Source organism: Cupressus sempervirens, chromosome 3, assembly GCF_028749045.1.
Source record: "Cupressus sempervirens isolate cs-2001-9-10 chromosome 3, ASM2874904v1, whole genome shotgun sequence".
In the NCBI taxonomy this organism is placed as follows: Eukaryota; Viridiplantae; Streptophyta; class Pinopsida; order Cupressales; family Cupressaceae; genus Cupressus; species Cupressus sempervirens.
Genome location: NC_143120.1, coordinates 917,571,865 through 917,590,690, shown reverse-complemented (window position 1 = coordinate 917,590,690; position 18,826 = coordinate 917,571,865). Strand labels below are relative to the sequence as shown.

General features: G+C 37.1%; 2 protein-coding genes across 3 annotated transcripts in view; one reads left to right on the top strand and one right to left on the bottom strand.

Annotated features, from left to right (window-relative positions):
• The window catches only part of LOC149569744 (secretory carrier-associated membrane protein 2-like), a 48,915-nt gene that overhangs the window by 10,354 nt on the left and 19,735 nt on the right, over positions 1-18,826 (top strand). The window lies entirely within an intron of this gene.
• LOC149569745 (uncharacterized) lies at positions 1,473-17,844 on the bottom strand. Its single transcript, XM_089823431.1, has 4 exons — positions 17,676-17,844; positions 15,687-15,971; positions 1,802-2,090; positions 1,473-1,662 (listed from the first exon to the last, which is right to left on the bottom strand). Exons 1-4 carry the CDS (start codon positions 17,842-17,844, stop codon positions 1,485-1,487), a joined length of 921 nt encoding a protein of 306 aa, XP_089679557.1. The 3' UTR covers positions 1,473-1,484.

Sequence of the window (18,826 nt, the reverse complement as noted above, 5' to 3'; positions counted from 1 at the left end):
CTAAAATTACATAATCAACTTTAAGTTTAGAATCTAAATTCATGAATATTGAATATATTATTTAATTTTTACCTGGCTGTATTGTTTCCCAAGCATCTATGACCATCCTGCTAGAGAAAAGTGGCCCTTCTTTATTATTGAACTTATCAAGCTCAATAATTGCAGCACTGCTATCCTCATCAGTACTCAGCCTCTGGACCATTGTATATAATCCGGTGAGAACCTCCTCATTCGCCTTGAAGTCAGGACGGAAACGAAATGCCGGATTCAAAAAGTAAGCTGCTGCATGGATGGGTCTGTGGAGCTGATTCTGCCATCTCCTATCAATGATGTCCCAAATAGGGGCATACTTCTCCTGCACTTCTGCATACTGGGCTCTAATGGCCTCCTTGGCCCTATCCATGCCTCATATATGTAGCCCATAGAGGGCTTCTCCCCATCAGCAGTTCGTAGGAGAGATACAAGGGGCTTAGTGGCCTACATATAAAGTAAAACAAAAATTTGAGTCAAAACTTAAATATAGAATAATTCAATAATATAACTTAAGGTAAAACTAAATCATTAAACAATTAGCATAGTAAACTGTAAAATATTAAATGTTAAATTGCAATAAATTTACCTTAAGGAATTCTCTAGTAGGTTTCCAAAAACCATCATCATCAAATATGCAATCCACCACATCTATCCCTGCAGTGGTCGTAGCATAGGAAGATGAAATCCACTCCCGCCCAACAAACATGCTCCTCAAATCATTCCTTGATGTCAACAAGGAATGCAAGGTGATGAAATTCGAGGCAAACCTCGCGATCCCTGGACGAGCTAACTCTTTGTCTCTTGTGTACTTCCTCATTGTGCTAAGGACAAATGAATGATTATAAATAAACTTGCAAATGCTTTTTGCCCTTTCCACACATGACTTGACCCACTCAAGTTTGCCAATTTCCTCCAACATGAGGTCAATGCAGTGTGCCGCACAAGGGGACCAAAATATGGTGGGGTGCCTCTCCATCAAAAGTTTACCTACAACAATTTTAAGTTAATTAGAAATTCAAATTTCAAACATGTTAGAACTTAGGAAACTTAGAAATTCTAAGTTGGAATTAGAAAAAGTTCAAAATTCAAATAAATTTATTTTCAAAACTTGAAAAGTTTAAAGTTTACCTGCAGCAACATAACTTGCTGCATTATCTGTCACCACTTGCACCACATGTTGTTCCCCCACCTTTGCTATAACTTCCTCAATAACCTACATAAGTATGTGGCGTTTTTTACATGAGCAGAAGCATTAATGGATTTGAGGAACATGGTATATCCTACAAGTAACAAAACAACGAATTATAATTACTATTAGCAATCAACAAATCAAAATTTGAAATAGTCAATCACGATTCAAAATTATGTATGTAGGAAAGTAGAATGATCAATCACCTCCATAGGATACAAGAAAATTGAGGAGTGTTCTTCCCCTCCTATCTGTCCAACCATCAGTCATGATGGTGCAACCCTTTTTTGATCCACTCCTTTTGGTTGTCCTCAAGCTCATGCCTCATATCCTCAACCATTTCATCCAAGAGGTATCCACTCAACTCAGCCTCAGTTGGGGCTTTAAACCTCGGACCACAAATGGCAACTGCATCTATCATGTTCTGCCAATAAGGAGCCCTGTGACAAATAGATAATGATATTGATTAGAAATTTAGATGTCAAAAACTCAAATCATAAAACAAGTAGATATAATTAAAGTTTTACTTTTACTTTCAACTTTAACTTTAAAGATAACAAAGAAAAAAGAATCAATTACCTGGCTGCAATAAATGGAATGTTGCAAAAGTACCAGAATTTGCAAATCTCTTTTCTGGCAGCATCATGAATCTCCTTGTTCAAACCCATGCCCTCAAGCGTGGGTTGGGAGCCAGGAGTAGTGCGGAGCACAAAGTAACTATCCATTCTGTTTTTTCGCACTCTAGGCCGCAATAGGTTGGTGTTGGACTCTGTCTCAGTATAAGACCGACTACCACTAGCATTAACACTCGCATGAGCACTAGCACTAGGATGAAAAGGAGGCCTGGAAGAACCCTCTCCAACACAACCTACGGATGCGGAAGCCGATGCAGATGCAGATGCAGATGTAGATGCGGTTGCGGATGTGGGAGCATGGGAGCCAATACCTCTTAACCCTTCAAGTTGCATTTTCCTATTCAACTTGTCTTGTTCAATTATTTCTAATGCCACTAAACAAGTGCGTTTTGCCTCAGCAGTTTGATGAGTGCAAACTGTGACATCATGGCCAGGTATGCCAGCAATGTGGTATTTCAATCTATAGATACTTCCCGAATTTATTTTTTCTTTGCAAAATATACATTTTGATATTTGGTTCTCCCGGGAACTCTTCATTATATTTCCAACAGTCATCTTTTTTACCCATTGTGGAAATTGGAAAATGAAAGCAAAGGGCTGCTGCAATAAAAAAATTCATGTAAAATATCAAAGTTTGCAACTAATAAACAAAAACTACAAAACAACAAACCCTAGTTTGCAATTTAGTAGAAATAAAAAACATTAAAGATTTGCAAATGAACACTAAAAAAATTTAACAAAAAATGCATAATACACTAACATGCAAAAAAAAAACTAGCACTTACCTCTTGCAAATGAGTTGAGGAGTGTTGATATTGACTCCTTAATGCTCCCAATGCAATTTATGGCCTCCCCAGATGGACTTCTGATCTCTTTGGTGCTCTTCTTTCTTGCCGGTTGGAAACCTATGGATTTTCTTTTCTCTTCTTCTCTCTCACTCTTCCTCTCTTCTACTCATGCTAAGCAAATAGAAGGCTCTTTAGGGTTATAACAAAGAGGAAAGACAAATTAGAAAGCAACTAAAACATGTGTTTTTTTTTTAAAATCCAACTTTTTATGCTTGCTGGTGCGATCGATTTTTGGAGATACCCGATGGCGATTCTGGCGATTTTTGCTATGAATCGCTGATTTGGGTGATTCAGAAGAAAAAATCGCCTTCAACGATTTCCGATCCCAAAAAAATCGTGAGTCATGAATCTTATCGCCAAATCGGCGATTTTGGCGATTTCAAGGTGATTTTTGGAACTATGTATTATATAGATAATATTTATATATATGTAATATTTAGTAGTGTTATATATAATGTTTAGCAATATTATATATTATATATAATATCATATAGTCTATATATATAATATCTAGTTTACACACACAGATATCCATACACTTCCGCATCCTCCCTCAAAAGAAATCATGCTTCTTGTATCTTCTTTTGAATCTGCATCTGAATCTGTAACTTAGGGTTTTGGCAGTAGAGTGTCAGTTTAATTTCTGAGGGTTTCCATTATGCATTGAGATGTGGTTAAACCTCAAGCCTCCAAAGTTGCAGATATGGGCAAGTCATATAGTTGCGGTCACTAGGGTCTAGTTGTTAAAATTGTCAAAGATCTGAGGATGAAACTCTTAGTGTTGAAGTTTATTATCTAGTGAAATGGTTTAGGATGTATTAGTGCCATCTTTTGCTTGTGAATTTGGACTAAAACAATGAAATCATGTAGGAGAGGGGCAAATTACTTACGGGGATTTCTTTTTTACCAACTTTGGGCTCTTAATCCCTATAGAAATCAATTTCCTACTAAATCCTGATGAAAATTCTAAATGGAGGTCAGTTTTCTACTCTTGGGAAGCAAGAACAAATACAAATCTATTAAAAATACCTTCAGTCCCTATGGAGGTCAAATTTCCAATCTAGGACATGAGAAACAAGGTCAAAAGGTAAAAATCCCTATAGGGGCTGTTTTCCCACTTGAGAGACACTTGGAAAATTCTTTGAAGTGGAAAGTCCCTGTGGACAAGAAATTTCCACTTTACCCCCATGGAGGTTGTTTCTCCAATGAGTTAAGACTTTGAAAAACTTTGGATAAAGTTTGAGTGAAAAATACCTATGGATGAGGAATTTCCACTTTGTCCCTATAAAGGTCATTTCTCCACTGAGTTGACACTTGGGGGTAATTTTCAGAATGGAAGTGGAAAGTCCTTATGGACATGGAATTTCCACTAGTCCCTATGATCATTGAATCTCCACTCTGTTCCTATGAAGCTAAATTTTTCACTTGAAGCGTAAAGGGACCCAAGTTGTACATATGGACAAGGAATTTTCACTTGTCCATGTACCTATAGACTTTCCACTTGTCCCTATAAGGGTTGATTTTCTACTTGAGGATTGAGATGAGTGGATGAAGAGATGAAGTGCTGAGATCAAGATTATTCCTATAAGGGTCAATTTTCTCCTTGGTAAACGAAGTGAGCAAGGAAAGTGTTTGTCCTTTTAGGAGTCAGTTTTCCCTTTTGGTGAGTGAATGGACAAGTAAGATGAAATTTTAAAGGGACTAATTTGTCCCTGTGAGGATTGAATCTCCACCAGGGAGGCAAGTGAATTACAACTGGATTAGTCACCATGAATGGCGAATTTCCACAATGAGGGCTTGTGCATTTTTAAGGATGGATTTAAAAGAACTTTTGGAAAATGAAATTAACTGCAAATCAAAGGAAATTAAAAGTTAAGTTCCATGAAGTCTGATTTTTTAAGAGGCAAATTGTTTTTATATCAAATTCATTGCAGAGATGTTCACCAATGCCAAAAGCATATAAAAAGGTCATCTACCAACAAGAAGGAAGTACAATGCATAGGGGTTGACTCAAGACTAAGGTCAAAGGGAAACAAAAAGAGGCTGCTCGAGGAGGCCATTAACAACTAGCGATTCAAGGAAAGGTTGAAGATGAGTAAAGTGGGCACTGGTGAAAGAAGATCAGACATTGGAGATAATTTCGTGATTGGCTTCTGTCCAAACTAAGGTACAGAGTCAAAATTGATTTTTTTTGAGGCAGAGGTGAAAATCAAAAGTTTGGGAGGCTGAGAATTCATAAGTTTTAGACTGAGATCTGAAATTTCTACAAGAGTTGGCGATCATATGCAAAATCAGAGATTAGCAAAATTCTCTAGTGTTACAAAGAGCTTGAATGGTGTTGGAAAGCTTGATTATATCCCCAATAGGTAATGTTGTAGAGTTGAAGAAGGAAGTGAGTAAGAAGGACCAGAACTCCAAGAAGCTGCAAATTGTATGTCTTGAGACTAAAGTCTGAAAAACACTCTATAAGGGCGGTGATTTTTGCGAGCACAAAATCAGTAGTAAAGAAATTGAACTGGATCCTTAGCCGAGTCTGAGAGATCATAAGCCTCGACTCCAAAATCAGAAGATTGCATTACAAATCCTAAAGGAGATAGCAAGCTTCAGGTTTCAGGCATAGGTCTGAAAACTTTATCCTAAGGAAGATGGTATTTCCAAAGTCTGAGATTTTTGAAAGGAAGCGTTGTGAGAAAGTTGCAGGTGTCAGAATCGTTTATGGAACCAATCAGATTTTAAATGTTTTTTTCCATCATCAGATCTTAGGACTAATGCCTAAATTATATTTTACATTGTAGTATTTGAGTCTTATTTTTTGAGCTCGTGGGACTTGTCTTCAGGCTTGATTATCAGATTTTTTCTTCAGACTTGAACTACTTTTGCAACTTTTAGCGCTATGATTTTCTTAATCATAAAGCCACAAATCTTTGTTAAAATCAGGGATAGTAAAGCCCGAAATTCATTTTCTCAATCAGATTTCTGTGCAAAATGCTAACTTTGAACTTCATACAAGATAATGGCTGATTAAATGGTGAAGAGGGCTAGTTCAAGGAGATCAAGCTCAAAGGAGGATGGAGGAGAATAACACTTACAGATGATAAGGAAGCTTGGATAAAGGAAATAAAATTTGAAGATCAAGCTTGAAGAAATAATTTTAAAGATCAAGCCTTATCAAGCACATGGGAACATGTCCGGGTTCAAAGACAAAATTGAATCCATGGACAAGTTTAAGTTCAAGGTCTAGGAATTTAAAGATCAATAAGAAGGCATGTTCTATCAAAGAATTGATTGAATCAAGGACAATGAAAGAAGTGTGTGGGGGGATGGACAAAGAAGAAATGGATAAAAGGGGATCAGTAAGAAGTTCCCAATAATATGAAGGTTAAGAAGATCAATTGTGGATAAAGGCAGTTAATTACAAACTAATAAAATTGATCACCAACTACCAAAATAACAATGCACAATAACAAGAAACCAAACAACATAACACAATGATTTTGGTTCTTGAGGAAAACCCTTGATCAAAGGGAAAAACCCCGATAGGGATGGCACCCACTAGATATTGCACTAATATATAAATTCCTTGCTAAAGGATGTGACCCTGTTAGGAGTCAAATATAGTGCATTTAGTACAGTTGTCCTTGTTAAAGGACAAATCCCTTTTAAAGGGCTTTGAACCCTTGTTAGAAGGTTCCAACCCCTGTTAGAAGCTGATGAGACCAAAAGGCATGCTGCTTGAGCACACTACTCAAAGGATGAAAGGTTAAATCACCTTTACTTTCGGATAACAAATCCAATAAACATGAACTGACTAATCTACAACTTACTTTCCAAAACAGTTCCTTTGAAGTCCACTAGGAATGATAGATTCTACTCATACCTGTTCTCAAAGTCTTTGACAATCTTTCTTTGATCTGATATTCCAGCCCCAAGGCTCGCATTTATTACATCATCCCATACTTTGCAAATGAGGAAAATAACTTTCCTTTATACCCACTATAAATAATCAATTAGGTCGGCCTGTTAGGACTTCCCTAATGCACAATTGACTACATAGGATGACAATAAGGTACACACGCCTCCTTAAGCAATTATACAATCATTACGTAAAGTATTTAGCAGGCTTCAGTACATAATTATCTCTTGCCAATAATAATCAAGCGCTACATTGTCGAGTTGGCTACCAGTGAAATATGCCGCACATTACACATCAACAAGCATTCTAGCATTAGCCAAATGATCCACAAATCTGAACAGACACACAACAATGAGTCTTCTATTGTCTTCTATGGTCACCTATATTATTTCCTACTCACTATTGAGTTACAGTCAAAATGCTGCAACTACCTCTCGCATAACTCTTTGCTTACTAGTATGCTACAATCTCCCCAAGTGCCAACAATCTTCTATACTCTCAATAGTCTCCCCCTTTGGAATTGATGGCGACATATGGTGGAGAACAATGAACCCAAAAGTATCATCTAAGTACACATTTCTGAATATTCTCAAAATATGTAGCCTTTCAGCTTCTGATACACATACCTTCCCTAATGAAAGGTTTTTCACATGAATCTCACCCTCTTTGACATCAGTGGCAAAGGGTGCCATAAAAATGTCAAGAATCTGAAACAATAAGCTCTCCCCCTTAAGAAGATCCTTCCCCCCTTAAGAAAATATGCAATACCTCTGATCTCCAATCAGTTGCCTTCGATCAAGCCGATGTGCAACCAAAAGCGAAGATAAGTGCTAACAAACATTGTTATCAAAATTTGATCAAAAGAGATCTTAGATTCCTCTATGCAACCGCTCCCCCTTAGGAGCAGTACCAAGCATCATGTCCAGATGAATGAATGTGCTCTGAATTGTATTAGATTGATGCATTCCTGCATCAATTAGTCTTCATAAGGTAGGGCCATTACCCTAAGCTTACCCCTGATATATTCAAAGGTATCTTTAGGCAAAGGCTTGGTAAAGATATTTTCAACTTGTTCCTTTGTGCTCACATATTCCAGTCTTGCTTCTCTGCAACTTTTTCTCGTATAAAATGATATTTAATAGATATGCGCTTAGTTTTTGAATGTAAAACTGGATCCCTCAACATGTTTATAGTTCTTGTATTATCACAATGCTCAATTATTAATAATAGGTTCAGTAAAGGATATACCAATGTCTTTCAACATTTGTTTCATCCAAGTCAACCATATACAATTATTTGTTGCGGCCACATACTTTGCTTTTGTAGTAGATTGAGATGTACAATCCTTTCTCTTATTTAGCCATGAAACCAATCTCCCACCTAGGAAGAATGCTCCTCCTCTTGTGCCTTTCATGTCATCAATATTCCTTGCCCAATCTGCATCACTACAAGCATATAAGGTAGAATTATTAGATCTATCATACCATAGACCATATTCCAATGTTCTTGGCTTCATTTCTTCACTACATTCGTTAGATCTATCACACCATAGATCATATTAGATCAATTTAATTACAATTGTTTTGCCTTTAATTTTTATCTTTACCTGAACTTGAACGTGACCATGAATTTTGTGATTTAGACTTCATGACATTCCATTTACATGGCATTTTAAAGGTGTATATGAAATTCAATTGCATAGGTTTAATTTGGGAAAAGCTGGCAAAAATTTGGACTAACAATTGAATACAATATTCTATTTTTTATTAGTAAAGTGCTATGTTGCTGATTCAGGTTCGTGGACGGATTCAGGTTTGGGGTTCGGGTTTGTGGGTTCGGGCAACAGGAAAAAATTGGGTTCGTGGGTGGGTTCTTGAGTATGTAATATATGCCAAAGAAAACAAGAAACATGCATAGTTGTAAAACTAACTTACGAAGTCATTTCATAGTATGAATATATCAATGTTACTTGATCATTGATCAATGCCAAATGTCAAAGATAAACATTAAATACTTGCTCATTAATCAATGTTAATATTGTAAAGAAAATCATACATTGAAAATATTTAAAAAACGATATTTTAATGTAATTTGAAATACTTTTATGGCCCACAGTCCCAATCAGGGACCTTGCTTGGACCCAAAGCCGGATCTAAGCACGAATCTGAACCCAAATGAATCCGGATCTGGACCTGAGCTCCAAGGTCCGAACCTAGTTAACTAAGGTATATATAGTTATTTACCTGCCACTCGAAACTAGTACGAGAAATGGGGTGGATAATTATTTCCAATTTCCATATCTACGAGGCTCCCATAAGATAAAATGGAGCAAATAGCCTATTGTCAAATCCCATTAATTGCATATTTTAATAAATCCTATCCTTCTACCACACTTGTGAGCATTAGAAAACAAACTAAAGGAGAGACCAACCATCTAAATCTAAAATTTATATATAATTCAAAATTGTCTTAAATTGCTATTACCCTTAACTGCCCTTCCACATTGCTCAAATGCAACTTGGGCAGATGAAGTCCCGTAACTAGTCAAGCGCCTTTATCGATGCAAGCCCTTGGGATGCACTTGAGGAAAAGCGCACATCTTTGCATATGGATAGTGATGAGGGAAAGGTGAATCTATATATGTGAAAATGAGATGATACTTCTCCATTGTCTGTCCCCTTGTCCACATAATGTAGAAATCCTGTGGCAATCAAATAGGGTCTTCACAATCACTAGTGGCTCCCCAACATCTGCCATCATGGCTAGGAACATGGATGCAATGCCCCTATTAAACTTGTGACTATGTTCTTTTAGAGTTGCTCCCCTAGAATCCCCTTAATGACTTGTATAAATTAAACAATTATGGGGTTCGAAAACACTTTTTTATCCTTTTATCCTTTATCTCACCCAAGAAGGCCATTTGTTTGTTCTTGCAAGAAAGCAAGAAGGGTTATTAGAATGGGCACTTCTTGATCCCAATTACCTTAGTTGTATTGCAGAGGGTTATTAGAGAGATATCCCATGTTAAACATTAATGGTTTGTGTGGGAATTGGGAATGACAACCCATGGAGAGATGAAAGCCTGCCTAGTTGTCAAGCCATCTCGGATAGAAAGGCCAATAATTTAGATAGGAGGCCATTGCCACATGTGAACAATTTGTGTAAATTATTCTCTATCCCTCAAAAGGTTGTCTCACGTGTTTCAATGTATGTCAAAAATAATATGTTGAATAACCGATCTTCTTGAACCTCATCCATGGATGAGGTAACTATTAGAATATTATAATGTTTTTGTAATGGTTATCTTAGTCTTTAGTTTAGTAGATAGTTTCTAATTTTTTGGTCTTTAGAAACATCCTCTTTGTAAATCTGTATAAGGAGCTTTCGTGTCCTCTATTTAACAACATTGATTTACCATAACATGTTATTAGAGTGGTTCTATAGGATTTCATAAAGTTTGGCGAAAATTTGTTTTTCGATTTTTTGAAATAAAAATTGTTAGAGGTATTTTATGAAAATTTGTGATATGTCTTCTAAGATTTTTGGTAAAGAATTTCAAGTGTTTCATGTACTTGCATGTGCTTTCTATGAGTTGCATGTTCTTGCATGTGCTGTTTTACCATGTGAAGTCTCATGTTCTACTGCATGAAGGTTTCTTTGTTGGGTTTATAATTTTTCCCTCAAAAAATTTCTAATGGGTTTTCATAATTCTTTCCCTTGAAATTTTTGGCAAATAATTTCAAGGGTTTATGTACTTGCATGTGCTTCTTGTGATATGTCTTCTAAGATTTTTGGTAAAGAATTTCAAGGGTTTCATGTACTTGCATGTGCTTCTTGTGAGTTGCATATTCTTGCATGTGCTGTTTTACCATATGAAGTCTCATGTTTTGCTGCATGAAGGTTTCTTTGTCGGGTTTATGATTTTTCCCTCAAAAAATTTCTAATGGGTTTTCATAATTCTTTCCCTTGAAATTTTTTGTTGGACTTTTATTTTTTTCCTTAAAAAATTAGTTGCATTTTATCGTTTTCCCTCAAAAATGGAGTTTCGTATTCTTTGATTCGTATCTCATCTTTTGTTTGGTTCTGATTGATTTTTCACTTCAAAAATCGTGTTCGATCCATTATTTCCCTCAAAAACCATGTTAGGTTTTGGTCAAATTTTTGCTTCAAAAATCATTTCTGGTTTCTTTAATACATGAAGTTCTCATGGGATGTTGTTTCAAGGTTTTTACCCTTTTTCCCAAAAAAGTTGATGCTTCATAAACTTCACATCATAGTATCTTGCCATCTATTTTGGGGCATCCTACTCATCTGCAAAGTTTTTAAGGGTTTGCCAATTTTCCTCAAAATTGTGGTAGTTCTTGGTATTGTTGATGTGTGTTTTATGACTCACCAAACAATAGAACAAAATACCGAAGTATCTTATCCTCTCTTGATCAAAATTGTCTGTGTGCTAAATTTGCAGAAGATCACACAACAAACTCCACGGATCCTTTCGCGTCAGGACTTGAGAGTGGATAAGCTCATTGGTTGATGTGATTTGCTGAAAATCACAAGGGGCCTTACATATGTTCACTTAGATTGATTTCAAATCATTCTGGATGTGGGAGCTATTGAAAGATTTTATAGTGAAGTACTTTTTTGGGATTTTCACAAAATATGTAGAAAGCAAAGGAGACAAGGTTCAACGATTCTACTCTAATGCTAAGGGTAATGACAACAACAGATGGTACTTTGGTGGACAAATTCTTTAATAATTGGGCATACACGAATGATATAAGTCAAGCATACACAAGAGTGGATTTAGGCTAAATTTGGACAATGATTTACAATTAGTAAATTTTCAAAACTATGAATTTGTTGACTTTGTGGTCAGTACCTACTTTGGAGTTCGTGACATGGCTTAACCGCCTCTTGTGGATTTGGGTAAGTCTGGTGTTTGTGATGTTTGTTGATAGCTTGAACTTTTGGCGCAGCGACAAACATACCAACAATTGGTATTAGAGCCTTGGGTTACGGGTTTGAATCTTGAGAGTCTCCATTCTATCGATGTGGAACCCTTAATCAGTGCTGAGGGGGAGATTGTTGACTTGGTGGTCAACACCTACTTCGGGGTTCACAACATGGCTTAATCGTCTCTCGTGGATTTGGGCAAGTTTGGTGTTTATGACATTCATTGATAGCTTGAGCTTTTGGCGCAAAGATAGACATACCAATAGAACCAAAGGAACTCATCAAAACACCATCATATTTTCCATTGCAATCACAACATTGTATCTAAACTATCTTAATCTAAATGAGGGAATAAGAGATCAAGCAAGCACTAAAACACTTAAAGTATTCACCAAAGTAAAACAAAAACTTTATTGTCTTGGTAGTGCATAGCAACAATCTCAAAATCCACTAGGTTCAATTCTATTTAGGGAGGGTTATTATAGAAGCCGGGAGGGCCCCTACTATTCTATGGGGTCAGAACATTCTATATTTCATATTTGCTTATTGTAGTAGGTTTATTAATGATAGAGGGCCCCTACTATTTTAGGGGTTGCGGTGGTAGATTAGATGTTGGGGCCCTCCTACTAGACTAGACACACACTATTGTCATAGTTTGCGTTGTTTTGGCACTACTAGAGCTAGAGGGATAGATCTAGGTAGGTTCCAACCAGTACTTAGGATTGTGTTGCAACCCCACTCAACCCCCATTCTTTCTTGATCGTTCCCTCGCCAAGAGCTCTCCTCTCTGGGGCAACCTTGGCTTGGCCAAAAGAAAGCCAGGTTTGATGCAAGGATAAAGCAATGCATGGCAAGGATTGTCAGGGCAACTTTTTCTTAAACAACACCGCATCTCTCACCCTTAGAAAGTGTGGGTTACAAGGTCAGTGAGGGGACTAGGAAAGGCAATAATAAAAAATAGGGCCGTCTTGACATGGTTAGCTTCTCAAAAGTTGGGGTCGGACCGATTGGATTATTGGAAGAGTTGATGCACCCAGTGGATGGTAGGGGCATTCTCTCCTAGGGATCCCACTTACTACCCACCAAGGAGCCATTTGAAAAATCTGAGTGCATTCTCCCCTACCATTTATCAAAAAGGGCAGTGCGGTCATCCACGAACTATGATTCCCTCATAGAATAGTAGGGCCATAGAATAGTAGGGGCCGACCTACACCTAACCTTGTATGCAGGGTCAAATGGAACTATTATAGATGCAGGAACATTCATTATCCAACCAACTAGAAGTAAGGCCTTTATATAGGTCCCCAGTTACAATGAGTGGCCCAAATTGAAACAATAACCGATGGCCCAAATTTTGCCACCTCAATCCTAATTAGGGTTAGGAACATTAATGGATGGGTCAACTTTGACCAACAAAGAAGAATCCACTACCTTAGGTAATAAATGCCCACTAAGCATGTCTATCGAGGAAGAGGGGTAAAATAAATGCCCACTACACATGCCCACTATGCATTAAATGCATCTATCTTTGACTTTGATGTTTGAATTCTTGGAATTTATCCAATACTATGCCCAATTCATCCATGTTGACGCTTGGTGCTAATTCATGCTTGAATTCCAAGGTTGTCACTACATGCTTAGATTTCCCGAAGCCTTCATCCCATTCTGGCAATAAGTCCTCTATTGGGTGCATGTCATTTGAGAAAGTGGAGAGGTTCTCAAAGCCATCCCTAGTGAAGAAGTTCAATCAAAAGAACTTTAATTTGTCCTTTAGGCTGTCTACAATTATCTCATTCTCAACCATCATTCATGATAGCATTGATGCCACAATGTTGGAGATCTCCCAGATAGCCTCAGCTGTCGTACAAACATCTCCCTAGCCATGAGCACTGCACCATACCACTAAGTAAAAGTCATATGCATGTCCTTCCCTATTGACCCTACCATCAATTGGTGTCTGCTTAGGCATCTCTATCAACTCTTGCAAATCTGTGACAAATTCGTTTTGATAAATGCACTCATCCCCCCATGACTCTCCCATGCAACATATCCTAGAAAGAATGACCAATGCCTTGTCATGAACTCGTGGCAAATTCCTCAACATGCTTATACGTTGCATTTTGGATGCCTTTGATCCAAAGCTCTGCACTTCGAGTAATCTGTCTAATTTTGTGAATGCCCTCTACAGATTTAGTTGGAATAGTCAATGGGAGAACAAAAGATGGGACTTCTCTCACTGGACGAGTTTGGCTTTTTATGAACTCACACAAGGTCTTGATCTTGCCCTCTAATATTTATCTTCAAGCTTCTTCATCTCGTCTTTCACAACTCGTGTTGAATATCAAACTCTTCCATGGCTTGTGCATGAGAGGCATGACTTAGATCGACTTCTGTAACATGGTACTCTTGTGGAGCAATTTGATCCTTGGTCTTTTTGACTGCAGGAGTTGCAATTTACAGAATTTTGGACCTTGATTCTTCTCTAATAACTTTCGTAAACTTTTTTGTCTTTCCGTTCTCTTTTGATATGTTGATTCGGTCTACAATTTCTTGTGGTTAAACTGTAGGATCAACTTCCTTCTCCTAATTTTTCTGAATCCTTTGCCTTGCCTATTTTGGAACACCAGCACTCTAATCACCCATCTTTCCGTGACTCAAAACTTTCCTTCATCTCGTGGAGATTGCGATGAGCCCATGGGTGGGCATTTGGAGGCTTCTCCTTCACATATTGCATTCTCTGACACATTTGAAAGTGTGTTGGAAATAGTTTTGCGTTTGTGTTGGATTTTGGATGCCTTGGGTGAGCATACTTTTGCTACATATTTCTGTAAGTTACGATATGTCACACTCGAGTGTATTTCTCATTCTATGGTGGACAATCATCCTTGTAAAAGATTATTTTAATTATCATGATTTGAGTGCACTCGACCTTCCATTGTGAATTGCTAGGCATTTACAATGGACTTATCCTTCATTGACCTGAAATTTAGTTGAGAATGCTTTCCATTATATTGCTTCCTTCACCTTTTTGTGGAGGACACTCTGGAAGTGTGTTTGTTGCATCAACACAAAGATTCATCAATTTTGTTGAAACTATTCCTTGCTGTGTTGGGCATGAGTTGGGGGGTGCCATGAGGGGATTTTCTATCCTGAACTATATTCTCCTCATTTTAATTTGATTTAGCATTGTTGATGAGTATTCAAACACCTTCAGTCCTAAATCTCCATCCTCGGTGGTTGCATGCCTTTGCGATTAGTGCTTGGTGCAATTACTTGTCCGCTGCGAGCTATATTTCCTTCAAGCATCTCATAATTGAGATAGATTTGCATTTGGGCATGCTCGAGCTTTATAGCAGATAGCTGCTAGGTGCTTTTATCATGTCCCCACATACTTATTATTTCTTCAAATTGGTGTTTGAACATTGGTGGATGTCAGTGATGTGAATTCTTCTGTCTGCAAACTTCTTGATTGCCATAATTCAATATTCTAGGGCTGTCTAAAAACTTCATGCTGTATGCTTCCCCTTACATGTTTCCCTTATCTTGGTGGACTTGCTCCTGCCAGTTTTTTGACATCCTCCACTTTCCTGTTTCTGATAAATGGAGTAATTACATGCTTGAGGTGTTCCATTGTCATTAATTTTGTATTTTAGCTGTGAAATTCATCAACACTCTATTTTTAGCACTCAATGGCAGGTGTTGATAAATGAAAAAGGTACAATGTGAAGGAATTCCGCTGTAAAGTCTTCCCATAAAGTCTGGGTTCTCATGCATCAACAATCCTTTGACAAATTTCACAATTTTTGGACTTCTTTTTGGCTTCATGTCTTTTACTTACATTTTTTCTTTTATTGTCATTCCTTATTTGCAGCTTTCTGATTCGTAGATTCCTTAACCAAGTCAAATTCTATTGGGTACGTATGAGCTTGTAAATGAAGCTTACGTCAACGCTCGTGGACATGTCTTCTTGCAAATCGACATTGGTGAAGTTCAATGAGGGCTCATAATCTTTTAGCTGCATATTCATTATGGAAGATTGAATTGGACAACATTTCTTTGAGGGAGTATGCGAACCGTCCCCATGTAGCAGTTCCTTCATTCATTGCTAAACACACTGGGATTGCCTTCACATCTCCTGTGGATCCTTTCTAGAGCTCTCTTTGATTCTCTGCTTGCATCAGTCTTGGCATAACACATTGATGTTCTGAAATTGGGAGGTGACAATTGCAGACTTCCTTGACAGGAATGATCACTATCCAATGAAAAACTTTCTAGCTGAGAACAAATTTCTCGCATGCCTTTTTTTGTTTGACAGATCCAGCGCCTGTAGGGATATTTACAGACCACCTCTTGTTTGTGTAATGTCCCTGCTATTAGGGCTAGCTTGGGACAAGTAATACCTGCAAATTAAATGTCAGAATTAAATAATAAGTAGTCTAAATATACTATTCTACCCTCTATCCTAACCCTAAACCTTAAATATATCTCCAAATCGGGAGTACTAACCCTCTTGAGGATCTCCGCTCTCGAACAATGTAATGTTGATTGTAGTACCATCCTCGGTTACTTCTCCGTCTTCTCTAGAGTGCTCCCTCTAAGGTTCTTGGAAGAGGTAACCTCTATGCAAGGCCCTTATCACATATGCATATGTTGATATGAACGGAATATTCTGGCCATGAAATTTTTATCATCCTCACCCACATTGGTTAGATTGAGACTAAGCTTGCATGCTGACATTATGGAGGTGATGCAAATCTAAGATCACTATCTTCCCTCAAAAGGGACTCTCTTGATCTTATTAAAATATTAATCATTTCAATAATCATTAATCATAGGTATTATTCATTTAGAAAATTCACCTTTACATATACATATATAAAGTGTATATAAACATAAGTTCACGGGAAGGAATTAATGTTGTCCTTTTATATATAATTTATACCTTTTATTTCCTTTATCTTGTGATGAAGCCCTAAATTTTGCAAAATTTAGGGTCTCCATTTATAAAATAATGTTGGAGGCCTAATATATATTCTCATTGATGTTAGGTTGGTATCATATTGAGTATTTGAAGATATGTACTTACCAGTACTTGATGCAATATACAAAGGAATGAAGGAGTACTACTTGTTCATGATGTTAGTAAACTCTCAGCCAGACCAATAATTCTTACGTATAATCAGTATTGATTATATATGAGCATGTGCACGAATCAAGTTTCATTGAAATAACAGCAATGTCAGAAACAAAAAGCTTGTTTAAATCTATTGAAAGTAAAATCTGAATGAGAAGGAAATCTATGGTTGAAACTCATAAATAATTATTGCAGCAATAGAGATATATGTCTGGAAGCATTAAGCACAGGTACAGTGCAAAACTGTAACATTCTGAAAAGGCATTAGAGTAACAGTTTCTTTCTGAACTAGTTGTATAGTCACAGAGTTGGTGCTGAAGGTTTCACTGTCAAATAGATTACCTCAAAATACTCTCCTGCAAGATCTCAGTAGGTAATTATTTAGTATGTGAAAACAGTAAATAGCAAAAGATGCTAAACTTAAAGAATGTGATGTGGATGAGGGAGTAATGTAATGTGTGTGGACTTGGAGCATGCACTTTGGAAGATTTAGTCGGGTAGTCTGTGCAAAAATCTGCACCTGGAAAACAGAGGCATACCAAATGAAAGAAAAATTCTCTTAGAATTAAAGTAATATGCTAGCGTCTAGATATGCATCTAGTTATGAATGCCATACGAATTCAGATTAATATAAATGTGTGCTCTGAGAAAAGGGGAATATAGACATTCAAAAATATATAAAGATATCATACAGTGAGTTTCAAGCAGGGGAAGTACTGGCTTTGAGTCTTTGCAAAAACAAAATAGAAGAAGTACCAAGTGATCTTTTACAATGCAATTCACTCAAAGAATTACTTCTATCAGATAGCAACATAGAGGAATGGCCTGGTGCAGTATTTGTGTCTCTTTACAATCTCAGGTGTTTGAAACTTCATAAAAATCCACTTAATAAGTTCCCACAAGGTGCCTTCTTCAGCATTATCAAAGCTTAAGGTTCTTGATCTCAGTCGGATTCTAGGTAATTCATTACCAGAGCCTCCAGCACTGTCAAACATGCTACATTTGCAAGAGTTGTATTTGAGGGGAATATGGTTGGAAGAGGTCTCTTTTGATTTGTGCAGCTTAAGAAAACTCTGAATCCTTGGTTTAGCCCAGAAATAATCTTTCTGAAATTCCAAAGAGTTCCCAGCATTTAGCATGCCGGGTGGAGCTTGATTTATCTGATAAGTCTAATAGAATGCTTCCACTAGAATTGGGGCTTTTATATCCATGCCTGCAGAGTTTACGATTGAGTGATTATCCATTAAGAAGCATCAGACGAGCAAATAATCAGGAGCGGAAGAGAGCCTGGGTCACGGGTCACGATAGTAGTTTATTTCATATGGGACATCGAATGAAGAAAGAAGAGGATAAATGAGTTCTGAAAATCCAAAATTTGTTTTGCATTCCTATGCCATTGATGCTGCAAAGTCGAGAGATTTAACAGACATGTGGAGACTATTGAAAGTAACCCCTCTGCGATGCCCGTGAAAGGAGAGGTCTGATTGAAAACATGACCGCATCAGGCTCTACACCCACCTCTTGCATTGCATAAGAGAGTTTTAGTTTATCATTCACATTCCCTCTGTTTAATAACTGTTGGAGGCATGCCGCCCATATACTCACATGTTCACCAAGACTATTATTCATTTGACAGAAGCCTCAAACAATTCAGAGCATTTATGCCATCACAAGTTACAGGGATGTGAACACATGAAAGTCAATGAATAAATTTTTGACTGTGCGTGTTTCCAGGAGTATTGGAAGGCGCGTGGATGATTATTGGGGCCTAGCATTTGTCCTTCCCTTGATGCGGACCAAACCATGATTCCTGTTAATCAAAAGTTAAAAATTATTTAAGAAATGAAGAGGTATGATAAACTATATGAAAGCGACATCCTCAAAAAAAAAAAATTTTCAGATGAAAAATTAAAAACAAGACATATTCGGAGAAGCATTTATAAAAGAGATATATATTTGTAAGGAGAAATAAGGAGCTTAAAGATGACTTTGTAATATAAATTTATTTATTATATTTTATTAATAATTAAAAGTCTTTTTGGTTTTTGTTTATTTAAAAGGTATGGAGATTTAAACTATAGTTGATTCGTCCTCTATAATCATCTTAAAAAATTCTGTAAA